General features: G+C 50.6%; 1 protein-coding gene across 1 annotated transcript; it reads right to left on the bottom strand.

Moving 5' to 3' along the window:
• Window positions 1–3,968: 3,968 nt before the first annotated feature.
• Window positions 3,969–11,965, bottom strand: CES4A (carboxylesterase 4A). Its single transcript, XM_055551569.1, has 11 exons — window positions 11,609–11,965; window positions 11,156–11,309; window positions 9,588–9,692; window positions 9,406–9,510; window positions 9,243–9,281; window positions 8,593–8,733; window positions 8,009–8,083; window positions 7,470–7,623; window positions 6,677–6,805; window positions 6,399–6,471; window positions 3,969–5,474 (listed from the first exon to the last, which is right to left on the bottom strand). The coding sequence occupies exons 1-11, from the start codon at window positions 11,929–11,931 to the stop codon at window positions 5,333–5,335; spliced, it is 1,440 nt and encodes a 479-aa protein (XP_055407544.1). The 5' UTR covers window positions 11,932–11,965; the 3' UTR covers window positions 3,969–5,332.
• Window positions 11,966–24,403: the final 12,438 nt, after the last annotated feature.

Here is a 24,403-nt window from a genome sequence, read left to right as displayed (position 1 = left end):
CCACCTAGGAGTCTCTCTCAACTTCCACCACCCCTCCCCTCCTCTGTCACCAAGTCTTGCCCATCTGCTTTATGAAGTTGTTTGCTCTGTTCTCTGAAGGACTCACTTCCAGTTCTGCACCACCTTTCCCTGGCTTCCCTACTTCTCCCTTCTCCTCCTCCAGTTGCTCCTTCTGGAAGATAGGCCTAACCAGTGCCTGTCCTTCCCACGGCTCTCCAGTACCTCAGGGTAGGGGCCGTGTTCCCTCCCAGGCTTACAGGCCTGGTGCTCCAGCTCTGGGCCTGGTTCCTCTTTTAATCTTCCTGTGTGGGCCACGCTGATGCACAGCTGCTGGGATGGAAGAGGCTAATTCCTGCCTCCGGGCCTGGGTTCCTCCCCTTACCTCTCCACCTCCATCCCTCCACTCTTTCCTACTGGTCCTTTCAGGTGCTCCTCCTGGAAGCCTTCCCCAACACCCCAACCCAGCCCAAGATAGGTTCATCTCTGTGCTCCCACAGCCTTTCCAGGTGACCCTTCTGTCATGTCCCAAAGGGTCTCAGCGGTCAGACAACTGGGATGAGAAACAAATCCTTTGCTCTCTGCCCCCTTCTAAGTGCCCAGGTAGTGCCCTTCTCCAGGACAGCCCCCAGCACTGCCCTGGCTCGCTGTCCATTTGCTTGTCTGGGTGCATGTGCGCCTGCTTCTGTTTCTTTTCTCCACCCTCTAAGTTTCTTGGCAGACGGTTCCACTGTCTTTGTCACCTATCTCCATATCTTCCTTTTTTTTTTTTCATTCATTTATTTACTTACTTGGCTGTGCCAGGTCTTAGTTGTAGCAGGAGCTTCTGTCTCCGTTGTGGCAGGCAGGATCTTTAGTTGCAGCATGCGACCTCTTAGCTAGGGCATGTGGGATCTAGTTCCCTGACCAGGACTGAACCCAGGCATCCTGCATAGGGAGCACAGAGTTTTAGCCACTGAACCACCAGGGAAGTCCTCTCATGCTTTAATTTAATGCATTGTCACCTCATTCCACAAAGGACCCAAGGTGGTATATCTGTCATGGTCTCTCTTCTTTACTCAATCCCCACACCCACTTTCTCACAGTCTTCCCCCACCCTCTCTCCATACAGCTAATCACCTTGGTATGTAGAAAGGGGGAATTCTCATTCCCTTAGAAGTGATCCCTTCTGCTTCACAGGAAGTCTGGTCCAGCAGGTTCTGAGTGAGGTTCTAGGGCACAAGGCAGGCTTCCAGCCCTTCCCTACTAAGACCAGACCTGAGTGGTGTGCATGCATGCGTGCTAAGTTGCTGACTCTTTGTGACCCTATGGACTGTAGTCTGCCAGGCTCCTCTCTCCATGGAATTCTCCAGGCAAGAGTACTGAGGTGGGTTGGCATGCCTTCCTCCAGGGGATCTTCCCGACTCAGGGACTGAACCTGCACATCCTTAACGTCTTCTACATGGACAGGCTGACTCTTTACCACTAGCACCACTTGGGAAACCGTGGGGACATAGAAATAAGGCCATTCTGAACCCCAGGACACTGCCTGCAGGACTGGTCAGAGGTCCCAGCACCTCTTACCCGGCCCTGTGTGGCACAGGAAATGGGAGTTTTGTACAGCAGATCTCTGGTGAACCCCATTTGTGAGCCTTTCCACTAAACCCTTCTCCCCTGCTGCTTCTGTTCCCCAGCCTCATCCAGACTGTGTCCTGGGCATAGGTCCGCCCCACCCCCCACCGCAGGGCCCCAGTGTGTCCAATCTGGGCTAGAAAGGAGTCGGCTGGGGAAGGTGAAGCCTTGAAGTGGCCATACCACCTCTTTCCTTCACCTGAAGCCTCCCTGGACCTCAGAGTTTTCATAAGCTTGGGATCCCAGCCAAGTCCCTGGAGCTTCTGTCTAGGCAGCCTGTGGGCTCCCAGAGTACATGAACCCCCTTGGGTCTCAAAGCCTATAGGTGAGCAAGGCAGGTTGCGCAGGGCCAGGACCTAGGGGAGGAAGTCCGTGAATTGGCTTATCAGTGAAAAGGTTCCTTTGGTCCCGCACTGCCCACCCACCTGTCTGCCCACCTTGCCTGCGGGGGGAGCTTTATCAAGTGCAAGCCCAGGGTTTCTCAAGCCAGGCCCTGCTAAGGCCGCCAACAGGGAACTGCTCTGGGCTTGGCCACCCTAGGAAGAAGCCTTGGAGGTCTCCAAGGCTGAGGACCGTGAGGCTGTAAGAAGAACCCCTCCTCTTACCCCCTCCCACCACTGCGCCCCTGCAGCCTGCCTGCCTGGCGTCTGAAGGCAGGCGCCAGGCGTGAGCCGTCGGGGTCGCAGGAGTCTTCACAGGGAGGGAGGCCCCATTTCGCTCGCCCCCACCACCCAGCGGCAGCAAGTTGCAGCTCCCGGCGCCCTCTCGTCCGCCTGGGCTCTGGCCCCACGCCAGGCTGCTGGATCCATCACTGCAGTTGGCGGGAGGCCGGACGGCGCGTCCCCCGGGGCTCCCAGGCGGCTGGCGCTGTCTGCCGGGCAGGGAGGGCGGCGGCGGGCGAGCGGCGGCGGCGGCGCTGCGGGGGCTGCGGTCAGCGCGGGCACAGCCGAGGGGCTGCGACTCCCGCACTAATTGGCCCTTCCCCGGCCGCCTCTGCCGGTAATTGCTGCCTTGGGGGTAGGGAGCTGGTGGTGGTGGAGGAGAGGAAGGGGCCAACTGAACCCCGCCTGTGAGCGCCGTTCCCAGGCCAGCTTTGCAGCGGTGCGCCTTTGTGCTCACAGTGGCCCGGGCGAGCCGAGGTGAAGGTGGGGAAAAGCCACAGAAGCGCCCTGGGGTCTTCACCAAGATCTAATCAGTTCTGAGAAGGGCTCCCTGCGACAGGGGATTTAGGAAGGACTCTGGGTGGCCATCGGGGGATGCCAGCGAAGGCATGAAGACAGGATGGAGACAGGGCAGTCCGTTGCCTTCTCCAACCCCTTCATCCAGCAGTGACATCTGCAAAGAGCAGACAAGAAGGGAGGATGTGAGGCAGGGACTATGGGAGGCAGGGGCCCAGCCCACCATCCAGGTTGCCCATCAGAGTTCTTGCTGGCTTGAGTTCTTAGAGAAGGTGCCAGGGTTCTCGGAATTCCTTTATAATCCTCACAGCTCCTGCAGCTGGCTGAGCCCTGGCTCTGGTTCAGCTGCTCTCCCTCTGATTTGGAAGAGAATACCCTATGGGTGGGTGGCTGTTTCCATAAACTCCCTTCCCAGCCCTGCATGAGAAGCCTGAGGAGGGAAGAAATGAGGGAGCCTCAGAAGCAGGCCTGAACCAGCCTGAGGTCAGGCCTCTGGATCCCCAGGGCAGGGTGTCCCATATAGGCATCCTTTGTGTGTGTGTGTGTGTGTGTGAAGCCCAGCTAGACCGCAGCCAGCATCTGCTGATTTCTGTATCGGTTGCCCAGGACTGCCCTCCAGGGGGCTGAGCTCCTAGTCCTCACTCAGGCTCTCACTGAGAAATGGCTATTTAGTCACCTGTTCCCTGGTTAGAGGTAGGCAGGGACTTCTGGCTATTCCTCCCCTGAAATTGGAGCTGTCACACCTCCTCTGGGGGCCACCTTCTCTCAGGGGTTGTTCCAGGTCTGGATAGAGGTGGCAGGGTGAGTCAGACAGGCCTGGATCAAATTCCCACTCTGCCACCACTAGCTCATGACCTTGAGCAAGGACTTTTATGTCTCTTGTCTCAGTTTACTTGTCTGTAGAAATGGGATAATAAAATCTATGTGCCAGCATTGTCGTGAAGATTAATGTTTACCTGAAAGGGGCTCTTCTCCCTCCTCCAACCATCCCTTTGTGTTGGGGGCTTAGACGTGAGGGTATGGAGGATTGGGTGTCCCTCACCCCATGGGGCTTTGCAGCCTCCAGTTGTCTCAGACACTAAGGAAACCCTCTAGGAATAAAGAATCCAATTGACATTATAGTTTATGGCACAAAACCTGTGGGACACGACACTCATGTTCGAAGCATTTTTCACAACAGCCAAGAGGTAGTAACAACCCAAATGTCCATCCACAGATAAATAGAGAAACAGAATGTGGTATGTACATACAATGGAACATAATTCAGTCTTAAACAGGAATAAAATTCTGAAATATGCTACAATATGTGAAGACACGCAAAGGAAAAAAGCCAGACACGAAAGGACAAATACTGTATGATTCCATTCACACGAAGCTCCTGAAATACTCAAAATCATAGGCTAGGAAGTAGAATAGTGGGTAGCAGGGTTTGGGTGCATAGGAAGCTATTGTTAAATGGACGCTGAGTTTCAGTTTGGGATGATGAAAAAATTCTGGAGATGGATGATGATGATGATAATATAAATGTACTTAATGTCACCGAAATTAAAATGGTTAAAATGGTAAATTGCATGTTGTGTATATTTTCCAAAAATAAAAAAATCCACAAAAAATTCCCAAATAAAACAAAAAACCTGTGGGATCAGTGGCGGTATGCCCAGGTTGCAAGAGAGACCAGAGAGTGAGGAGTCTGAATGCAGCACCAAGACCTCACCCAGTGGACAAGTGAGCATGGCGTGTGGATGTCCTGAGAGGTGCACTCGAGACAGTGAAAAAAAAAGCCAGGTGTTCTGCAGCCCAGGCAACTTTGCAGCAGCTCTCCTTGACTGAGTGAGCAGCGCAGGCTCAGCCCAGCAGAGAGAAGCCAGAGTGCTCCCTCCCTCCAAGGACTCAAATCAAGAAACCATCCACTTCACCCAACTGTTTCACAGATGGACACAAATTCAGGGCAAGTCAACGTGTCTTTATTAAGGACTGTCTCTGTGGCCAGGCTTTGAAGGGGCCCTGGGAAAAATCGGTATGGAAAGGGGAGAAGATCCCCAGCTGTCAAAGCATCACTCCTTATAACATAGAACCTGCCCAAGGCCTCAGTTCAATGTGAAAAGGCATAAGGTTGAGCAGGATGAATGACGAATGGCAAACTGTTTGCAATGGTGGGGCAGTGGCAATCTGGGTGGACTTCCCATAAGAAGTGGCTTGAAGTTGACTTTGATGGGTGGGAGGATTTGGAGAAGGAAGAGAAGCATTTATTCTGAGTCTGGGTAGCTGGGCAGAATCCGGCAGAAAGGGCCTGGACTAATCCAATGGTCAGTGAGATAGCTGGACATTATGGGATGTCAGGCTGAAGAGGGTGATTCTGGGCCCCAAACAGGCTAAGGTTCTGTCATGTAAGGAATAGGGACCCTCTGCAGGACCTGGACTGGGGAGGGCCGGATGCTTGTCCCAGATATGTCCATGGCCAGTCTTCCCAAGGCCTGAGTGGTGGGACAATCCCTAAGGCTCCTTCCTGCAGAGCCACCCTCAGAATTGTCTGGCTTTTCAGGTCCTTAATTCTGATGCAGCCTCTCCCAAAAGGCCATCTTCTCCTCCCTGAGCATCACACCCACCCTTGTGGTTAAATCCAGCTGCAGGTACTTCTCATCCTTGTTGTAGCGTGGCCAGTAGGGCAGCTTCCCACCATTGGGGTTTCTGCCCGGGAGGAAGGAGAGAGGATTATTTGAGCTCATCTTCATCTTGCCTCCTTCTGTTACTTTTCCCTCATTCACTTTCCCTTTGGGAGGTAGGGTTCAAGAAGGCCTTACAGAGATGATATTTAGACAGATCTTTAAGAAAGAGAAGGAAAAGTGTGGTGGGAGGGGACTTCGAGGCAGAGGAAACTGTATGTGCAAAGGGTTGGAGGTATGAAAGCCCAGGGCTTTTGGAAGAAAGCACAGGTACAGGGTTAGGTGAAAATATACAGTGTGTCAAGAGAATAGGTGTGGAGAGGAGATGAAACAGGAAGGATTTTGAAGACTTCTGTTCCAAGTGAAGGGGATGGGACTTTACCTGGGAACAAAGGGAAGCCATGAAGTTTTAAGTAGGTGATTTGGTCAAATGATATTTCAGAAAGATCCCTTGAGCGTCATCAGGAGGATGGAGAGAAAGGAGAGAGAACGTGGAGATGGAAACTAGTTGCAAGACTAGCCAAAGCTCAGCTGAGAAGTCATCTCTGCCAGGAAGCCACCCCTGCCCACCCCAGGTCGGTTAGACACCTCCTCTATGCTCTCATAGTGCCTTCTGCTCCCCCAACACAATTCTCATCATGCCAGATGGTAATTTAATATTTTCGTTAACCATTAACAGGCCGCTGGCAGATGGGGATCATGTCTATGATACCCTTGAATTCCAGCTCCCAGTATTGAACTGGCCACATAAAAATGCATTGGCAGTGACTGCGGAATGCTTGAGTGAATGAAGGATATGGTCATGGGACAAAGAGAGGTACATTCTAGGGACATTTAGGCCCAGGTGCCTTTTCTATGGGACACACAAGGACAAATATCTGAAACAGCTGACCATTGGGTCTAGCGCTGGTAGGAAGACCACCCGCACGTGTTGGGGGATCAGACTCACCCTGTGCGAGCGAAGTTGGCCCAGTATTTCATCATCTGGAGGCTCAGTGCCTTCTCCTTGCTTGAGGAATGGCCTGGAGGCAGAATGGAAGGTGGTGTTTAGAACAGAGCATGGGGTGGGGACATCCCACCCCGCTGCTTCCATGCTGGGAGGCTTTCATTTGGGACAGCATTCCAGATTAAGAATTTGCTAGCTAACTCCCTGTGGTCAGCCAGGGGTCAGAACACAAAGATGGAGAGATTAGACACCCAGCGGGGAGTCACGTGGGGCTTCGGCACCTTTGGAGAAAGGACTTCCGAAGATGAAGCCAATCTCATCTCCGTGGTCTGCCCCATCAGTGCGGGGTTTTACGATAGCGCCAGGAGCGTAGTGCTCAAACTCGTACAGGTAGACAGGGAAGCCAGCATCTAGGAACAAGGAACCCAGTGAGGGCTGCTGAAAAAGTCTCAGCCCGGGCTTCTCATCCACCCCACACATCCCACCCACCTGCATCAAGCAGGGGAAAGAGCCTGGGCTTCAGAACCCAGGGAGCAGATTCGAATCCTACCTACACTACTCATTAGCCATGCGACCTGGGGCAAGACACCCAACTTCTCAGAGCTGCAAATCCTCATCTGCAGACTAGGGACGGGAAAACAGTTCATGGGATTGTGGTAAGCCTTCCTCTTCCTTCCACTGAACCTCTCCTCTCTCTATTTGGCACTTAAGGTTCTTCAGTGTCTACCTTCTCCAGCCCCTCCTTTAACCTCTCACCCATGTGTTGCCCAAGCCTGAGTCAGCCTGGGAAGGATCTCCAAGATACCCCTATAGAGGCCTGTCCTTGCAGCCAGGAGACCTTCCCTGACCACCCTAGGCTGTTTCCTCTGGGCTGGCCTTGGCCTTGGCCTTGCCCTCCTCAGCCCTAAGGAACAGCCTCTCTTCTCTGCAGTTGACAGTATGCTGCCTCTTCTGTGGCCACTTGGAATTCTACATCAGCCCAGAGGTACAGAGAGGGTGAGTGAGTGATTGGTCAGCCCAGTGGCAAGCAGCACCAGTGGACAGGGTGTGGCCACTCTTGAGGACCCCACATACTGTGGTGGTAGCGGGCAGCCTTCAGTGTGGAGTACACAAAGGTAGCATCCGCCGCTAGGTCCATCACATGTTTTTGTAGCATCTTCTGGTCATGGTCATCCACATCACGCAGGTACTCCTCCATCACCAGTGGTAACTGCTCCTTGGTGACATTCTAGGTGGGGAAGTCACACCCACCCTGAGGTGTGGGGTGCCAGCTGGGTCAGAGGCAGGCACACCAGTGACTTGAATCTAGGCTTGGCACCCCCAGGAGTTTTTGGCCTGGGTGTGGGGGGATGAGGAGCCTCCTAGGAAGGTCTCCCCCTTTGACAATTCTTACCCCAGTGTTTTAGCTGCATGAGAACTGCCTGCTGTGTCCCAGAGGAAGTCTGGAGAGCCTTGCCCAGCAGCAGCCACCTATCCCATGCAAAACCCCATGCCCCCCCAAGGAACATCTCTGTCCAGGCTGGGGGCCCTTTGTGAAGAGCAGCTACTAGGTAAAAATAGGGAGGCTGCCTTGTCCAACCAAACAGAGCAGACGTGACAGCACGGCCTCTCACCAACAGGGTGCTGGTACTCCAGAGCAGCTTGGCGATGGTTTCTTTCCTCAGATGGCTCATCGGGAGCTTCATGATCTGCTCCACAAAGCAAGGGCCCAGGTGTAGGCCAGGCCCAAACATTAGGAAGGATTCCAGCTGTGCTACATCAGGCCCCAAGGCTCTTCTCAGAGCAGAAGTACCCATGACCTTTTCCCGCACTCCTGCTCCCAACCTCTCCTTCACTAACTTCGTTTGGAGCTCCAGTGGGGGCTGGGAGGGCCCTCCTGTGCTCGGGCATCTGCCCGGATCCACCCAGGGAGCAAGGGAGGGACCCAGGATGTACAGCCACCTGGAGGGGAACGAATGGATATGAGGACCCATTCACACTATGAGCTAAAGATTTGGGGCCCCCAAACCTCCAAGAGACTACACTTCTCTCCCTCTCATCATTCCTGTACAGTTCTCACTGCACAGGGACTGCAGGAGGCTCCCAAGCTCTTGGGCATCCCCAGAGAGACCTCTGGGATCTGACCTGGTACCCAGCACTGCTCAAGAGGCATCCTCTCCTACCCCTACTGTGATGGGCATCCCTCCTCTTCACTTACAAAAGGCAAGAGCCAGTTGAACTCCAGATTGTTGACACCCAAAAGGTAAGGCACAGGTGCAATCTGCCCTTGAGTCAGAAGCACAATAGGGTTGTCCTGGAACACTACACCGTCCACCACGGGGCTCATGAACCACACAACCTATAAGGCAAGGGGGTTTCCAGCCAATCCTCTCACTTACCCTCCTAGGACCCCGTTGGTCTAAGACACCAGCTCAGCAAGTTCCAGAAATTACTCTAGCTATATGCGCTTTGACTGGGAAAAGGCTGGGGCTCAGTCAACCTGGTGTGAGAGAGGACCAGCCACAGGCAGGACCAGGCTACTCAGACTCAGGATTCCCCCATCTCCCACCCCTCAGCTGACACCAAGAGGTATTCACATAGCACATTCTCTCATCTCTTGAAAATCTTTGCTAAGACTTCTCTTTTCCTTCTATTTAAAATCCTACCCCTCCCAACATGCCCAACCTCCTGACTCTCCTCCTTTTGTTTCCATTAACTTATCACCTCCTAAAGAAGTGACTAATTCATTTATTTATAGTGTTTATTGTCTGGCCACAGTGGAATATCAGCCCTGTGAAGGAATTTTGGCCTGAGTATCCTAAGTGTCTGGCTTACAGGAGATGTTCAGACAGAATGGGGCCTGCTCACCTTTTGAGGGTCTTCCTGGGAGTGCAGTTTGAAGAATCTCTGTGGGAAGAGAAGAGGATGGGACTAAAGGGAATCTTCTGAGGCATGGTGCCTGGGGCGGTTGGGTACCAGGTCAGAAGGATGCAGGCAGCTGGGTCAGAGGCCGGAAGGAAGTTCTACCTACCATCTTCTGGGAAACACGCATCACCTCAGCCCCCGATAGTGTTCTCAGGCAGTCTACCAGAATCTTTGTGCTGTTGTGATTGCAGCCTGCCAGCTGGGCAATCTTCTGTGAAGAGAAGAGGTGCTTGAGTGTGTGCCCATCCTGCCTCCCTTGCTGAACCTTAGGAGAGAGGAGACACTCACCTTGGCCACCTTCAGTGGATCAGGAGTGATGAAGATTTGGAATACTGCAGTGCCACTCTGGGAAATGGCCCGATGGAAGAGACCCCGGGCTAGGGGTGATGTCATCTGCAGGGGTAGGGGGAATGGCAGCCATGACATGCACAAATGGGGACCACTTGGGCAGTTTGGGCTGCCTTTCTGGCCTGGCTGGGCTGCTTGAAGGGGCCCAGAGAGGGCAGAAGCAAGAAGGGAGACAGGAGTTCTGGGTTGGAGTCCTAAATCTAAAGCCTGTGCCTTCTACTCTCTGGGCATCCATGTCCTGGTCTGTGGAATGGCCCCAGGGGTCCCCCAGGGCATCTGGTGCTGTTGCAGTGGTTCTGCTGTTGTAACAAACCAAAAGGGCCTCCCCTCTGCTACTGGGCTAGGAATATGGGAAGGGAACCCTATGGTTCCCATGACCCCAATTACCTGCACTGATAGCTCTTAGCTTTCCCCTGCTACCCAGGTTGGAGAGAACAACCATATAGGGGACCCCCATCCTATCCCCTGGGCACCTCAGACTTCATGTGCCCCAAACTCGCTCCAGCCACTCCCCATCTGGGTGTTGTCCCTTACCCACACCATCCACCTGGGCCTTCCCTCTCTCCTCCGGTCATCTGCATGCTGCAATTGGCCCTGTCCTGACTATTTGGCCTCCTGCATCGCTCCTCTACTGTCCATCCTTCCTGCTTCTTTTTCAGAACTAGCCCCCATTAGATATAACATCCCTCACCCCAAGGTGGACTCCAAGCCTCTGTTTGTGCTTCATTTTAACCCAGATCCAGCAGACAGAGCCAACTCTAAAGGCACATCTGATTGTGTCACTCCCCTGCTTAAAATCTTTGCCTGCTCTCCAATGCATTTTCAATAAATTTGCTTAACTTCTCTGGGCCTCACTTTCTTCCTCTGTAGAGTGGAGAACACTTCTCTTTTTGTAGTGTGCAGAAAGGGAATACTCCTCTTTTTGGATTGTTGAGGTAATTCAGTGAATGAATACCTGTAAAGTGCTTAGAAAAGTGACTGGCACACGGAATGTGCTCAAGTGTTTGAGTGTTATTACTGTGGCCCATGAGGTCCTGTGTGATGTGGTCCCCTCTGACTGCCCAGCCACATGACCCTTACAGGGCACCTGACCTACCCTCAAACTCTAGGTCAGCAGTACCCCAGAAGTCAGGGGCAAAGCCCAGTTTCTAACCTAGGCCTGACTCCTATGCCTGATCTGTGGCCCCAACCCTGCCCAGAGGGCACATAGTGGTCTCTGTTTCGGGCATAGACCTCTGGGGGAATGTGGAGAGGCAAGAAGTGCTGGATGATCTTTCTGGCCCACCACATTCATAGACTTAGCATTGCCCTTTCTGGGCTGGCTTGGTTTCCTCCCTGAATGGAACAGATATCCTTGGCTGTGAGGGGTGGTACCCATGGCAGTGGTGAGGGCAGGTCTGTGGATTGGAATGTTCTTGTATACCCAAATCTGCACAAGTATATGTGCAGAACCCGTGGGCCACGCGGCTCTGCGACTGTGCTTAGGTCTATCTGGGCATTGCACTCACCAGTCCCGAGATGCACATGGCCCCTGATGACTGGCCGAACAAAGTCACGCAGCCTGGGTCTCCACCGAAGGCTTCGATGTTCTTCTGCACCCAGCGCAGAGCCAAAATCTGGTCCAGCAGGGCCCAGTTCCCGCGCGCTTGGCTGTCGCCAGTGCTGAGAGCGCGGGGCTCACCATCAGGGTCAGGAGCCCCGCGCCTTGTTCCGCCCTGTCCCTCAGAGACTGGGTCTAACCACCGCATCTCCTTCCTTATAATTGGGCGCCGCCCCCATTGAGCGGTAGCGAGCACCTACCTGTCTGCTCCAAGCATTAGACCTGCCACGCCCCTCACGAGGACACGCCCCCACAGACCACGCCCCTTTCCTCCACCCAATCCTCACCTCCTCCGCCCTTAGCCCGAGTGCCGAGGAGGCCCCGCCCCTGACCCCAGGCGCGGGTTTCCGGTCCCGCCCACCTGAGGAAGCCCAAGATGCCAAGCCTGTGCTGCAGAACCACGACCACCACTTTCTCCCGGGCAGCCAATTCGGAGCCATCGTACGTGGAAGCGGAACCCACGAGGAAGGCGCCTCCTGGGAACCAGATCATCACCTGGGCGAGAAGGGCTGAGGCCTGAGCGGGACAGTGGGGTGCTTGAGTGGGATGGTGGGTGGTTGAAGGCTGAGTACTCACGGGCTGCAGAGGGTCCCCGCGCGCTCGCACTGGCGCGTGCACATTCAGGTACAGACAGTCCTCACTGAAGTGCAGCCATTTATATCGTTTGTGTGTGTTGAAATACATGGAAGTGACCTGCCCCCAGGACTCCTGGAGGCACCTGTGAACACGATGTGAGTTGGGGTCTGGCACCGTGGTGATATTGGGGAGATTGGTTTCAACCCAGGTTCCAGTAGTGAGGGACTAGAACCCAAAACAAAATTTAGGCAGTGTGTGTGTGTGTGTGTGTGTGTGTGTGTGTGTGTCTCCTTATCCTAGCAGTCTCCACTAACATTAGGTCCAGGGGTGAGAGGCAGGTTGGCATTCCCTGCCTTGCGCCTTGGTGTGCCTCCTCCCAAGGAAGGAAGCAGTTCCCTGCTCCTGTTGGAGACCTGTTGATGCTGTCAAGCTAGAAACCTGGATGCCCTGAGCACCTCCTTTCTTACCTGCCCTGTCCTCCCCTCAGTCTCTATTCTGACTCCAAAACAGCTTTTGAGTAGGCCCCCTGTGTTCACTTCAAGGCTGCTGCCCTGTGAAAGCCACCATCACCCTGGCCAGGACTCTGCCCCTGCCTCTTCACCTCCCCTCCAACTCATCCTCCACTCCCTGGCTGGAAAGATTGACAGACAACACAAATCTGACCATGTCACTCCCCTCCTTATTACCTTCCCTGGTTCCTTCTGCCCCCAGGATAAAGTCTAAGTTCACCCACACTGACCTAGGCTCTCCTTCCCATCTAGTCATTTCCTCCCAGTCACTCTTTGCTCCAAATACAGAGGACCTCTTGCCTCCCACCTCCTAGCTTCCATGCCTCTATTCTCTCTACCAAATGCCTTCTCCTCTGCCCAGCAAGCTCCTACTCACATTTAAGGTCCAGCTTATGTGTGTCTCTGCTGGGCACTTTCCCCTCTGGGCTTCCCAAACCTCTATATACCACTAACTACAATACTGGCCTGGAGTAATTTTGATTGGTTGTTTTTGCTTCCAAAGGGTAGGGATAGAGATGTGTTCATCTGATTCCTGGCACTTGGCCCTGTGCCTATGCACTGTATAGGTCTTGGGCTGTCAGGCCATCTTGCTTTTCCTCCATGCCGGCCCAGCCCTGGAGATGGCTATTCTTATAACAGATGGGGCTGGGCGCATTTGACTGGATGCAGGAATCCTGTCTACCTACTCCTCTGTTCCCTTCTCTTGTCCCAGCCTGTATTCACTATGTGTATGTGAGTTTTTGTAGGTGTAATTCATCTCCACCTCCCTAACCCTAGATCATCACCTGTTCCTTTTCAGTCCTTCCCCACAGTGCTTCAACATACCTTGGTCCAAACCTATCCTCTACTACCCACCTTCTCCAGCAACTAATATATCTCTCTCTTCCCCTCAAGGCCAAACATTTCAATAGGTTTTCTTTCCCTCCACACCTACCACCTTGTCCAAGATCACCAGTAGGCAACTTGTCTCTCTCTATATAGATTGTCTTTGCTTGACTTCTCAGCAGCAGCTAATGTTGGTGTTAGGATCAGTTCAGTTCAGGAACTCAGTCGTATCCAACTCTGCAACCCCATGGACTGCAGCATGCCAGGCCTCCCTGTCCATCACCAACTTCTGGAATTTACTCACACTCATGTCCATTGAGTCAGTGATGCCATCCAACCATCTCGTCCTCTGTCGTCCCCTTCTCCTCCCACCTTCAATCTTTCCCAGCATCAGGGTCTTTCCCAATGAGTTGGTTCTTCACATCAGGTGGCTAAAGTATTGGAGTTTCAGCTTCAGCATAAGTCCTTCCAATGAATACTCAGGACTGATTTCCTTTAGGATGGAATGGTTGGATCTACTTGCAGTCCAAGGGACTCTCAAGAGTCTTCTCCAACACCACAGTTCAAAAGCTTCAATTCTTCAGTGCTCAGCTTTCTTTATGCTGTCCAATAAATCACATCCAGCATCCCAGCAGGAAGGCCAGGGCTCTTAGAGCCTAGAACTGGGGTTATAAGCATTTGAGGCTTCTGTCTCCAACCTGCCACTAAAGCCATTCCTGTCAAAGTCACCAATGACTTCCATCTTGCTAAATCTCTCCCATCATCTAACTTGCCCTGGTAGCCCCTCTGTATGGTTGACCATTCTCTGCTTCTTCAGAGCTTTCCTTCTCTGTTGTGGTTCAGTCACCAAGTCATGTCTTATTCTTTGCGACCCTGTGGACTACAGTACCTCCACTGTCTCCCGAAGTTTGTTCAAATTCATGCCCATTGAGTCGGTGATGCCATCCAACCATCTCATCCTCTGCTACCTGACTTCCTTCTCTAGGCTTCTGCAATCCCACTCTCCTGGTTTTCCTGCCACCTCATGGGTGACTCCTTCTCTTCTTTCTGGCCTAAGTAGGAGAATGCCCCAGGCCTCAATCCTCATTTCTCTTTTCAGTCTGATTTTTCTTTCCTGAGCTGATGTCCTTCAGGCCTAGGGCTTCACACCACCGACATTCTGATGACTAGTCTCCTTCCAGCTCCCTTTGTCCAAACCATCTATTCCACATCTCCACATGGATATCTATTAGACATGCCAAACTTAACATACCCCAAAATGAACTCTTGTTTTGCCCAAACCTGCTCTTGCCCTAGTCTTCTCCATTTAGGTAAATTGTGCCTCTATTCACCTTGCTACTCTGCCCCCAAACTAGTCATTATCCTTGATTATTCTTCTTTCCTTGTGACTCACATCCAATTCTCCAGAAAATCCTGTCAATGTTACCTTCAAAATAAATCTGGAGCCTGACTACTCCCACCCACCTCCACTGTAACTACCCTGGCCAAAGCCACCATCTCTGCCAGACCTTTCTTTCTCCCTGTTCTCCCCTTAATTACCACCCCATAATCTGTTCTAAGTTATCCACAAATTCGTACACCTGACACTCTGTGTTCCAAACAGCCAGTGGCCAATATTCCCACAACTGACACCCAGATGTTTATGCAAGGGACACCCCAATCTCAAAACTCCTGATCCTCAGTGTTCCAACAACGGTTTTTCCATGTTCTGTCACCTGATCCATGGAGTTCCGAATAACAGTCACACAATGTTCAGAATGCCTAGGCTTCTCTCAGTGATGGCCAGTAGTTTAACAACCAACACCCCAGTGTTCCAGTAACAGTCAGTCATGTTCTAACAGTGGACATCCTGTCTTTTAACAACTAGATACCCAAGTAGTTGTAGTTTTTTATATCACCTGACACCCAGGTTCTCATAGTAGACATTTTTCTAAATCCAGTAATTTATCCAACCGATGCTGAACAGTGTTAATGTTCATCATAGAATGTTCTGGACAGTGTGTTACTCAATGGTCTGAGTGAACAGTAAATATACTTGTTCTTGGTAAACTGCCAAGCCCAGTGCTTCAAAGGGCAGTCATTGTCCCAACATGCTCATGTGATTCAGGCCCAGCTAGGGGTTGCATTAAGACCCCGGGACATTGAAACTGCAACTGAGTCCAGGTTTCCCTATATTCTGCAGTGAAGGGCTGGGGGTGACATGTGGGCTTTTTAGGTTCAAGCACCAAGGAAGAGGGAAGAGCTCAGGGTTCTCTCTGTGTGTGTACTGTTCCTCACACACATTTAGGGAAACTCAGCTCCCCAGCAGGTCCTGGGGGCACAGTCAGTATGCACCTCCTCTTTGCCTGGAGCCTTCCCATAAGAGAATAAAAAACAGCCTTATCAGTGCCTTAAATACCATCTAGACCAGCTACTTCATTATATAGGTTTGGAAATAGGCCCAGAATGGTCCCCAGGCTTGCCTGTGGCCACACAGTGCACTCTTCAGTGAGTTGTTCAAACCCTGGCCCAGAAGCGGGCATGGGTTCACCGCCTTGCTTGGGATCTGCCCACTAGCCAGCCCACAGTCCTCTGGTTCTTACACAGGGGCGTAGGTGGTAGCATCTCTGATTCCTTCCCAGGGCTCTGGGGGTTCTGGGGCAGCGAATCTGCGGGCACCCACAGGAGGTTTGGAGAAGGGAACTCCTAGGAAGACATTGATGGGCGTCTTCCCCACGTGTATCTGCTTTCCTCGGAGTGTCCCATATTTGGTATCTGCTAGAGGCTCCTTGGTGTGCAAGGCACCTAGAAAGAGAAGAGAAGGGTCACCCTGGACACCAGAAACACCTTGACCCATCTGCCACAGCACCAGCTTGAAACTTTTCACTTGTGTCATTGCCTACTTCTTTTGTGTTCCTCTTAGGAATTTTGTCTAGTGTATTTGATTTAAGGTATCAAAGCTATGTTTCTTTGTTTGTTTTTCCCCTTCCTGAAGCACCCCTGTCATTTCTTTCTCCTCCTCCCCCTTTATCAAAACTAAATTTTTCAGGAATTTCCTGATGGTCCAGTGGCTAGAACTCTGCACTCTTACTGCCAAGGGCCCAGGCTCAGTCCCTGGCTGGGGAACTAAGATCTCACAAGCCACATGGTCAAAAAACAAAACAAAAAGCTGAATTTTTCTGTGCCCTGGTTCCCTGGGGGCTCACCCTACAAAATGACAGAAAGCAAATCTAATCAAAATATCATCAAACTTGATTGGGCATTAGAATCATCTGGAGAAATCATCAGGAAATTCAGATTCCTAGGTCCCATTCTACATCCTCTGAAAGATAATCTCAGGTGGCATCAGGAAATTAGATTTTCAACCCCTTCTAGGAGATTTTGCTGCAACTCATTTTTCAAATAGCATTGATACAGCTGAATGCCAAAGAATTGATGCTTTCGAGCTGTGGAGCTGGAGAAGACTCTTGAGAATCCCTTGGACTGCAAGGAGATCAAACCAGTCAATCCTAAAGGAAATCAACCCTGAATGTTCATTGGAAGGACTGATGCTGAAGCTGAAGCTCCAATACTTTTGGTCACCTGATGCGAAGAGCTGACTCATTAGAAAAGACCTGATGCTAGTAAAGACTAAAAGCAATAGGAGAAGCGGGTGGCAGAGGATGAGGTGGTTAAATAGCATCGCTGACTCAATGGACATGAATTTGAGCAAACTCTGAGAGACAGCGGAGGACAGAGGAGCCTGGCGTGCTGCAGTCAGGCAGCAAAGAGGGATGGAAATGAGTTGGACATGACTGAGCAACTGAACAACAATTGGTGTGATAAGAACACACCCTCACACCCCAGCTGCAGGTGGCCTCTCTGCCCACGTACCCAGGTTTTACATGAGCAATATCTGGGCACAAAGAACTGGCTGCAATAGTGATCCTTCAAACATGGAGGTATGCCAGTGGGGGCAAGGGACCATCTCACACCTCCTCTGTGTGTGTGTGCGTCATCCCTTGCAACTTACAAGGCCCTTTCACATGGTCCTCTCATGTAGGCTTCTCAATGGCCCTTGGAGGAGCAGGGTGGGGCCTTGAGGCCCAGACATGGTTAGTGACCAGCTTGAGATCTCACAGGACAGAGCCAGGAGGTCAAGATCTATCGTATTACTCAGATTTGCCCTAAATTCTGGGTCCACTCATGATTGAATAGCTGATGACTATGACTGACTGATCTTTTATTATAGCTTGGCACTCTGCCAAATACTTTTATGCTATCTCACCTCATCTGCCTAAAAAAATTTATAAGGTAACTGTTTTGGTTTTCCTACTACACAAATGTGGAAATGGAGGTTCAAAGGGGTATATAACTTGTCCGAGGTGACACAGACTGTCTCACATCAGAGCTCTGCTTTAAACAATAATGTTTTGCTGTCCTCACTCCAGCCTCTGGGAGCACCTAAGCATGTGACAGAGTGCTCTAAACCCCTGAATCAGAGCTGACGAGGAGTGCTCCCGGTCCTAACTCTGCTACCCCGAGGCAATACGTAAGCACTTATGAAAACAATATTCCATGTTTTTAGAAGTCATAAAACACTAATTAAAACCAAGAGTTACAATTTCTACCTAATAAAAACAATAGCACCTCGACTTCCCTGGCAGTTCAGTGGTTAAGACTCTGTGCTTCCAATGCAGGGAGGTGTTGTTCCATCCCTGGTCAAGGAACTAAGGTCCCACATGCCTCGCAGTCAAAAAACCAAAAAGATGAAACAGGAGCAATATTGTAACAGATTCAGTAAAGACTTGAAAAATGGTCCACATCCAAAAAAAGAGAAATATTTAAAAATGATAGCACCCAATTCTGGCAAAGATGCAATGAGAAGGACACTCTCATATGCTGTTGGTGGAAGATAAATTGATACACCACCTTGAAAAAATAATTTGGCAAAATGTATAAGAGCCATAAAATGTTCACATGCTTTGACTCAGTAATTCCACTCTTGGTCCACCCTTATGAAAATAGTCAGAAATGCATTAAAATAAAGACTTTATGAATCACAGTCATACTTGCCATAGTGAGGACAAGAAGCATTATTTGTATCTGGGGATCAGGAAAAGTAAGTGTAATTATGAACTCAAGTTATAAACTGTTTATGCATGACCTTAAGTGAAAAAAAAAAAGAATAAAATTGTTTAAGCGCTTATATCACAACTATATACAAATATGCAATGAAAAGACTAACAGACAATGTGCCAGAATGCCAAAAGTTGTTTTAGCAAAGTTTCAAGTTAAAAAAATTTTTTAATGTGGGGACTTCCCTGGCGGTCCAGTGGTTAAGACTTTGCACTTCCACTGCAGAGGGCTCAGGTTTGATCCCTAGCCGGGGAGCTAAGTTCCTGCATGTAACCAAGAAAAAAAAATTAATGTGTTAATATGGGCAAAAGTAAATTATGATAGCCATCAGAATGGTGGTGGTTATTTTGAGGATATGACTGGGAAGGTACATGTCAGATGTTGGAAATGTTCTAGATCTTTTTTTGTTTTTTTTGCCTTGCCTCATGTTATGTGAGATCTTAGTTCCCTGACCAGGAATGGAACCCACCCCACAGCATTGTTGCACAGAGTCTTAACCACTGGACCACCAGAGAAGTCCTGAAATGTTCTAGATCTTTATCTGGTTGGTGGTTACATGATGATTTTACACACACACACATATACTAATATATATATATATATATATACTAACATAATAAGAATTTTAAATAGTATTAGTTGTATAAAGAATATAAGTATATAGTCATAAACATAAAGTTATGTAAATTATAAGATATATTTTATAAAAATGTAAATATAAATGTCCATGCTCCCAGCTGCCCACCACCCCCATCCACCCGGATCTCTAAATGTCCCTACCCTGCTATGCCCAGGAGAGGTTGAATTGGGGGCCTGTCCCTATGGCCTATGTCCCTCTTGAACCAGGGAAGGGTGGGGGCTTACCCCAGGCTGTCTGCACCACCAGAAGGAGGGTGAGGCTTAAACACAGAATCCAATTCATTCTCCAGCCAGCCAGCTCCTGCCACAGTCTGGGATGATGTCCACCCTGCAGATGTCAGATAGCAGGTGAGTCTGCGGCGAGCTGGGCAGTACGAACTTTATCTTCTTTTAATCATCAATAGAAGGTGAGAGGGTGGGAGAAATTGTAACCAGCTCTCCCATCAGCCCACAGCCTTATCTCTGCCTTGGGGTGATAAGTCACTGTCAATGATCTTGGCTCTTCAAAAACTGACCAGCCTGTAACCCCTTTGCAGTATGCTCATCTGTGCAATGGGCTTAAAGTTGAGGTAGTGTGAGTCAAGCACTGAGCACCAGTAGCACCAGTAGGTACTAAGGTTGGAGTGGAACCCCTGAGTGCTTAGTTCTTTGTCCCCAGGTTTCCTCCCTGTGGATTTAAAGGCCTCACTCCCCGCTTCCCCTCCAGACATACACAGAGGCTCCCCTCTGGTTTGTGCAGTCTTTTACGGGCACTCCCTAACCCTTCTCACACATGCTGACTTTCTCAGCCAGGACCATGTGGGTCTGGAAGCAGTCATGATGTGGAAGTCCAGAACTGGGTGATGGTGGTCAGGGACCCGGGGTAACCAAATAAATATTCAAAACAAAACAAAACTACCCTATCCTTTGACCGAGAAATTTGGTCTGGGAGACCATCCAAAATACACAAAAAATTGTTTACAGGATGAGTGTCCTATAGCCTTGTTGACAACAGCCTCACCCCAGTAAGACTGTAGGGGATGGGTGAAGAAGGATGTTACACCTACAGAATATAATTTATGCTACACGGTCAGTAATATCATGTTCCATGAGACTCTAGAGTAGCCGATGATTTAGCACTGGTTATGAGCCAGGCTACTGGGCTTGAATCCCAGCATTGCCACTTACAAGCTGTGTGACTCTTCTGGACTCCAGTTTCTCCATCTGTACATTTTGCTCAATAATAGTACTTACCGAGTTGTAGTGAGGGTTAAATGTGTTCATGTAGGCAAAACAATTCAAACAGGGAAAACCCACTGTCAGCTGTCATCATTAGTCCTTGGGGAAAAGCTGATGTGGTTTAATAACTTGAAAAAGGTAGAATCTGAAATTGTGTATTGAATATGACCATGGAAAGTACATACCAAAATACTCCAGAGATGTCTAAAGTAACAGGAAGGATTGATGCCAGAATGGAGTCTGTGGTTGGCTCTGATTTGCAGAGTCATCAGTGACCTTGATTTTTTTTTTCCTTCTTTCTCCTTTAAATTTTCCGTAGTTTCTATGTTTTCTTTAGCCAACATTATGGAGAATGTACTATCATTGTGGGGTTTAAAGAGTCAGGTATGGGAGGGAACAGGGAAGGCAAGATCAGGGAAGTATGGGTTACCAGCAGTTTCATCTGGCCTGGGCCATGTTTCTCTTTCTGGATCATATTCCCCATCTCATTACTTCACACTGCTGGCCTCCCCTGTGGTCCATGTGTGGCCACATCAATAGGAGTATGGAGCCTGGTTTGAGGGAAGCGACACAGCCACTTGTTTCTGCTTCCCAGGCTCTGACAAGGTTAGTTTATCTGTTTGTACTAAGCATGAGTTACTGAAAGGAAGGGCCAAGCTGGGAGGTGGAAGGGAGTGTGAGTGTGGAGGACAAGGGAAGTGGGTGGTGGAAAAGGCAGATGAGACTGTGAGTCCACCTGCCCAGCAGGCCTGGAGGTCAGTCACATGTAGAATCCCCAGCCCAGCTGTGCAGCAACTTGGCCAGCTCTGTGTGGGCCTTAAGGACCAGTCCTGCCAATAGCTGGCTCCATTCGTGCCACCTCTCCCTGGGGAAGAAACAACCTTTCACCTGGGCCATATGAGTGGGAGTAATGCCAGGCCAGACTTCTAACTGGAGCACCTAGGACTCAAGTGGATTCCATCCAATGCCCACATGGGGCACAGGGAACATTGAGTAGGGTGCTGGGTCAGTCAGGTGGCCCTGGGAAAACATTATCTTAGGGGTAAGAACCTGAGATTCTGACATGTAATGCTAGGTGATCTTCTCCTGGGTCACCCCGCACCCTCTGTTTTTTGAGAGAAAAGTGAGGCTCTATCAAGATGGGGAAGCCTGGTGTGCTACAGTCCATGGGGCTACAAAGAGTCAGAAACGACTGAGTGATTGAACTGAACTGAAATGAGGCTCCATCTGGTTCATGACTGGGCTACAAAGATGCATGACAAGTGGGGTGGGGTGTCCTTAGGGGCCAGATCACAGGATGAAGCCAAGTTCCTGATAAGAGAAGGAGCCTGTGCCTGGAGCTCTGCAGACCCAGTCAGTGTGGTGCGGTCATCTCTCATCTCTGTACTGCCTGAACTATTGCAAAACTCCCCACTTTGGGCCTCACTTGCTGACAGTGCTGGCTATTGGAATCCCTCTGCCTACATAACCCCTTAGACCCTGACTCTGGCAGCTGGAAAGCTCACTCTAGGCATGAGGGCACAGTCTGGAGGGAGACCCACAGTACTGGGAACAGGTCCTGGCTCCATCCTCACTCTCTGTGTGGCCTCAGGCAAGGTGTTTCCCCTCTCTGATCCTCAGTTTCTTCCTCTGTAAAGCAGGGATCCACTCATGACCCCAGAGGACGGTCCAAAGGTCCTATAAAACTACTCAGGAACCCAGAGGATGGTCCAGAGCCCTGAGGGAGAGAAAGGATGTGAGTGAACTTGAGCACAGAGGGAAGCTCAGCAAGGCTACTTGGGGGGGGTGAGGCCTGGCCCTCTGATTGCCTGGTGCCCTGGGCCCTGGTCAAGACCTCCAGAGTCAGAAGAGTCAGCTCAGGGACAGTAGGGACGGGCAAGGCCACCTCAGGAGAGGCTCCAGTGGGCAATGCCATCTCCAGATGAGGAATCTGGGCTGATGGGAAAGGAAGCCCAAGGGCTGGGGCAGAGGGAGGAGGGATGTGTGGATGCCACTATTCTCCAGTAACAGAGCTGGTGTTCCCCTGCCAAGTAGCTTCCTGTTCTTGGAATGGTTTTCCCAGGGCCTGGGCAAGCTGGGCTGGGAACTGGGGTCCAGGGGGACCAGAGGGCGTACAACTAAAATCCAAAAGGAGGGACTGCAGGTAAAGTGTGGGAGGGGCTTGGATGACAGCTTCCCTGAGACCCTCAGGGAAGGCCAGAGATTCAGAACATCACAAAGCTCTGCCTGCCACCCCTTCTAGGCAGACACAGGCCCAAGAAAATTATTTCAAAGTGGAAAAGCCTCATAGTTTATTGTGGAAAATTCTTAAAGAGATGGGAATACCAGACCACCTGACCTGCCTCTTGAGAAACCTATATGCAGGTCAGGAAGCAACAGTTAGAACTAGACATGGAACAACAGACTGGTTCCAAATAGGAAAAGGAGTACGTCAAGGCTGTATATTGTCACCCTGCTTATTTAACTTATATGCAGAGTACATCATGAGAAACGCTGGGCTGGAAGAAGCACAAGCTGGAATCAAGATTGCCGGGAGAAATATCAATAACCTTAGATATGCAGATGACACCACCCTTATGGCAGAAAGTGAAGAGGAGCTTAAGAGCCTCCTGATGAAAGTGAAAGAGGAGAGTGAAAAGGTTGGGTTAAAGCTCAACATTCAGAAAACGAAGATCATGGCATCTGGTCCTGTCACTTCATGGAAAATAGATGGGGAAACAGTGTCAGACTTTATTTTTTTGGGGCTCCAAAATCACTGCAGATGGTGACTGCAGCCATGAAATTAAAAGACACTTACTCCTTGGAAGGAAAGTTATGACCAACCTAGATAGCATATTCAAAAGCAGAGACATTACTTTGCCAACGAAGGTCCGTCTAGTCAAGGCTATGGTTTTTCCAGTGGTCATGTATGGATGTGAGAGTTGGACTGTGAAGAAGGCTGAGCGCCAAAGAATTGATGCTTTTGAACTGTGGTGTTGGAGAAGACTCTTGAGAGTCCCTTGGACTGCAAGGAGATCCAACCAGTCCATTCTGAAGGAGATCAGCCCTGGGATTTCTTTGGAAGGAATGATGCTAAAGCTGAAACTCCAGTACTTTGGCCACCTCATCAAAGAGTTGACTCATTGGAAAAGACTCTGATGCTGGGAGGGATTGGGGGCAGGAGGAGAAGGGGACGACAGAGGATGAGGTGGCTGGATGGCATCACTGACTCGATGGATGTGAATCTGAGTGAACTCCGGGAGCTGGCGATGGACAGGGAGGCCTGGCGTGCTGCGATTCATGGGGTCGCAAAGAGTCAGACATGACTGAGCGACTGAACTGAACATTATGATGGCACCCCTAATGTCCCCCAGTTCTTCTGTCTTTGAACTGTGGTTAAAGGAGCCATATGATTTTTTCAGACAGAGCAATTGAAATCTGTGGACACACCTACACCAGGGGGCAATTATTGAGCACTTGCTGTGTGTCAGGCACTATTACAGGCACTTTACAGCTAATTATCATTCAGTCCTCATAGCATATCCATGAAGGGGGAAAAACACTATCATTGCTCCCATTTTACAGATGGGAAAACTAAGGAACAAAGAAACTGAATAACTTGCTCATATGTATCTAGTAGTTGCTGAGCTGTATTGGGACCCTATTAGGGAGGGTATGTGTGTGTGGATGTGTGTGTGTGACTAGCGCTGGGTATGTACACACTTGTCTGCATCTACTGGGAGTGTCTACCAATCTCTTATTAGGTGGCTGGGTCCAGGTGTGCACGTTTGATCCTGCAGTACCCCCTCGTGCTCACACACTCACACGGCTCACTGGGTCCTTCCCATCACCCTGCCTTGGGGAGGCTCCCTGGGTCCACCAGTCCCTGCCCTGCAGGGCCTGGTCCTTCTGAATTTGTGGGTGCCCCTGGCTTGCTCCCTTCACTCTGGGTCCTGGGGCTGGACCGTCAGTGGACGGAGGATGCGCTGCCGGCAGGGGAGGGGAGTTCCGTGAGTAGTGGCCCAGGGAAGTGAGAGTAGAGAAGCAAGAAGACTGGAATCCTAGGAGCACCCCCTTGTCTGGCACGGCCTCCCCCTTGACCCCAAGCCACTGGGACCATGCCAAGTCATTCCTCTCCCTCCCATGGACAGAAAACCCCAGAAGTTGGGGGAAGAAGGAGAAGAAGGGGGAAAGTTGGCCTGGGACATGGTCTGATGCCTCACCAGCAGGCTCCCCTACCCTCCTTGGAGCTTTCTGGCAGGGGTGACACCGAAGCTGGTGTGTGTCCCCCAGCCCGCACTTCCCCACAGCTG

This window comes from Bubalus kerabau, chromosome 17 (genome assembly GCF_029407905.1).
Source record: "Bubalus kerabau isolate K-KA32 ecotype Philippines breed swamp buffalo chromosome 17, PCC_UOA_SB_1v2, whole genome shotgun sequence".
Classification (NCBI taxonomy): domain Eukaryota; kingdom Metazoa; phylum Chordata; class Mammalia; order Artiodactyla; family Bovidae; genus Bubalus; species Bubalus kerabau.
This window is presented reverse-complemented; position numbering and strand designations above follow the sequence as displayed.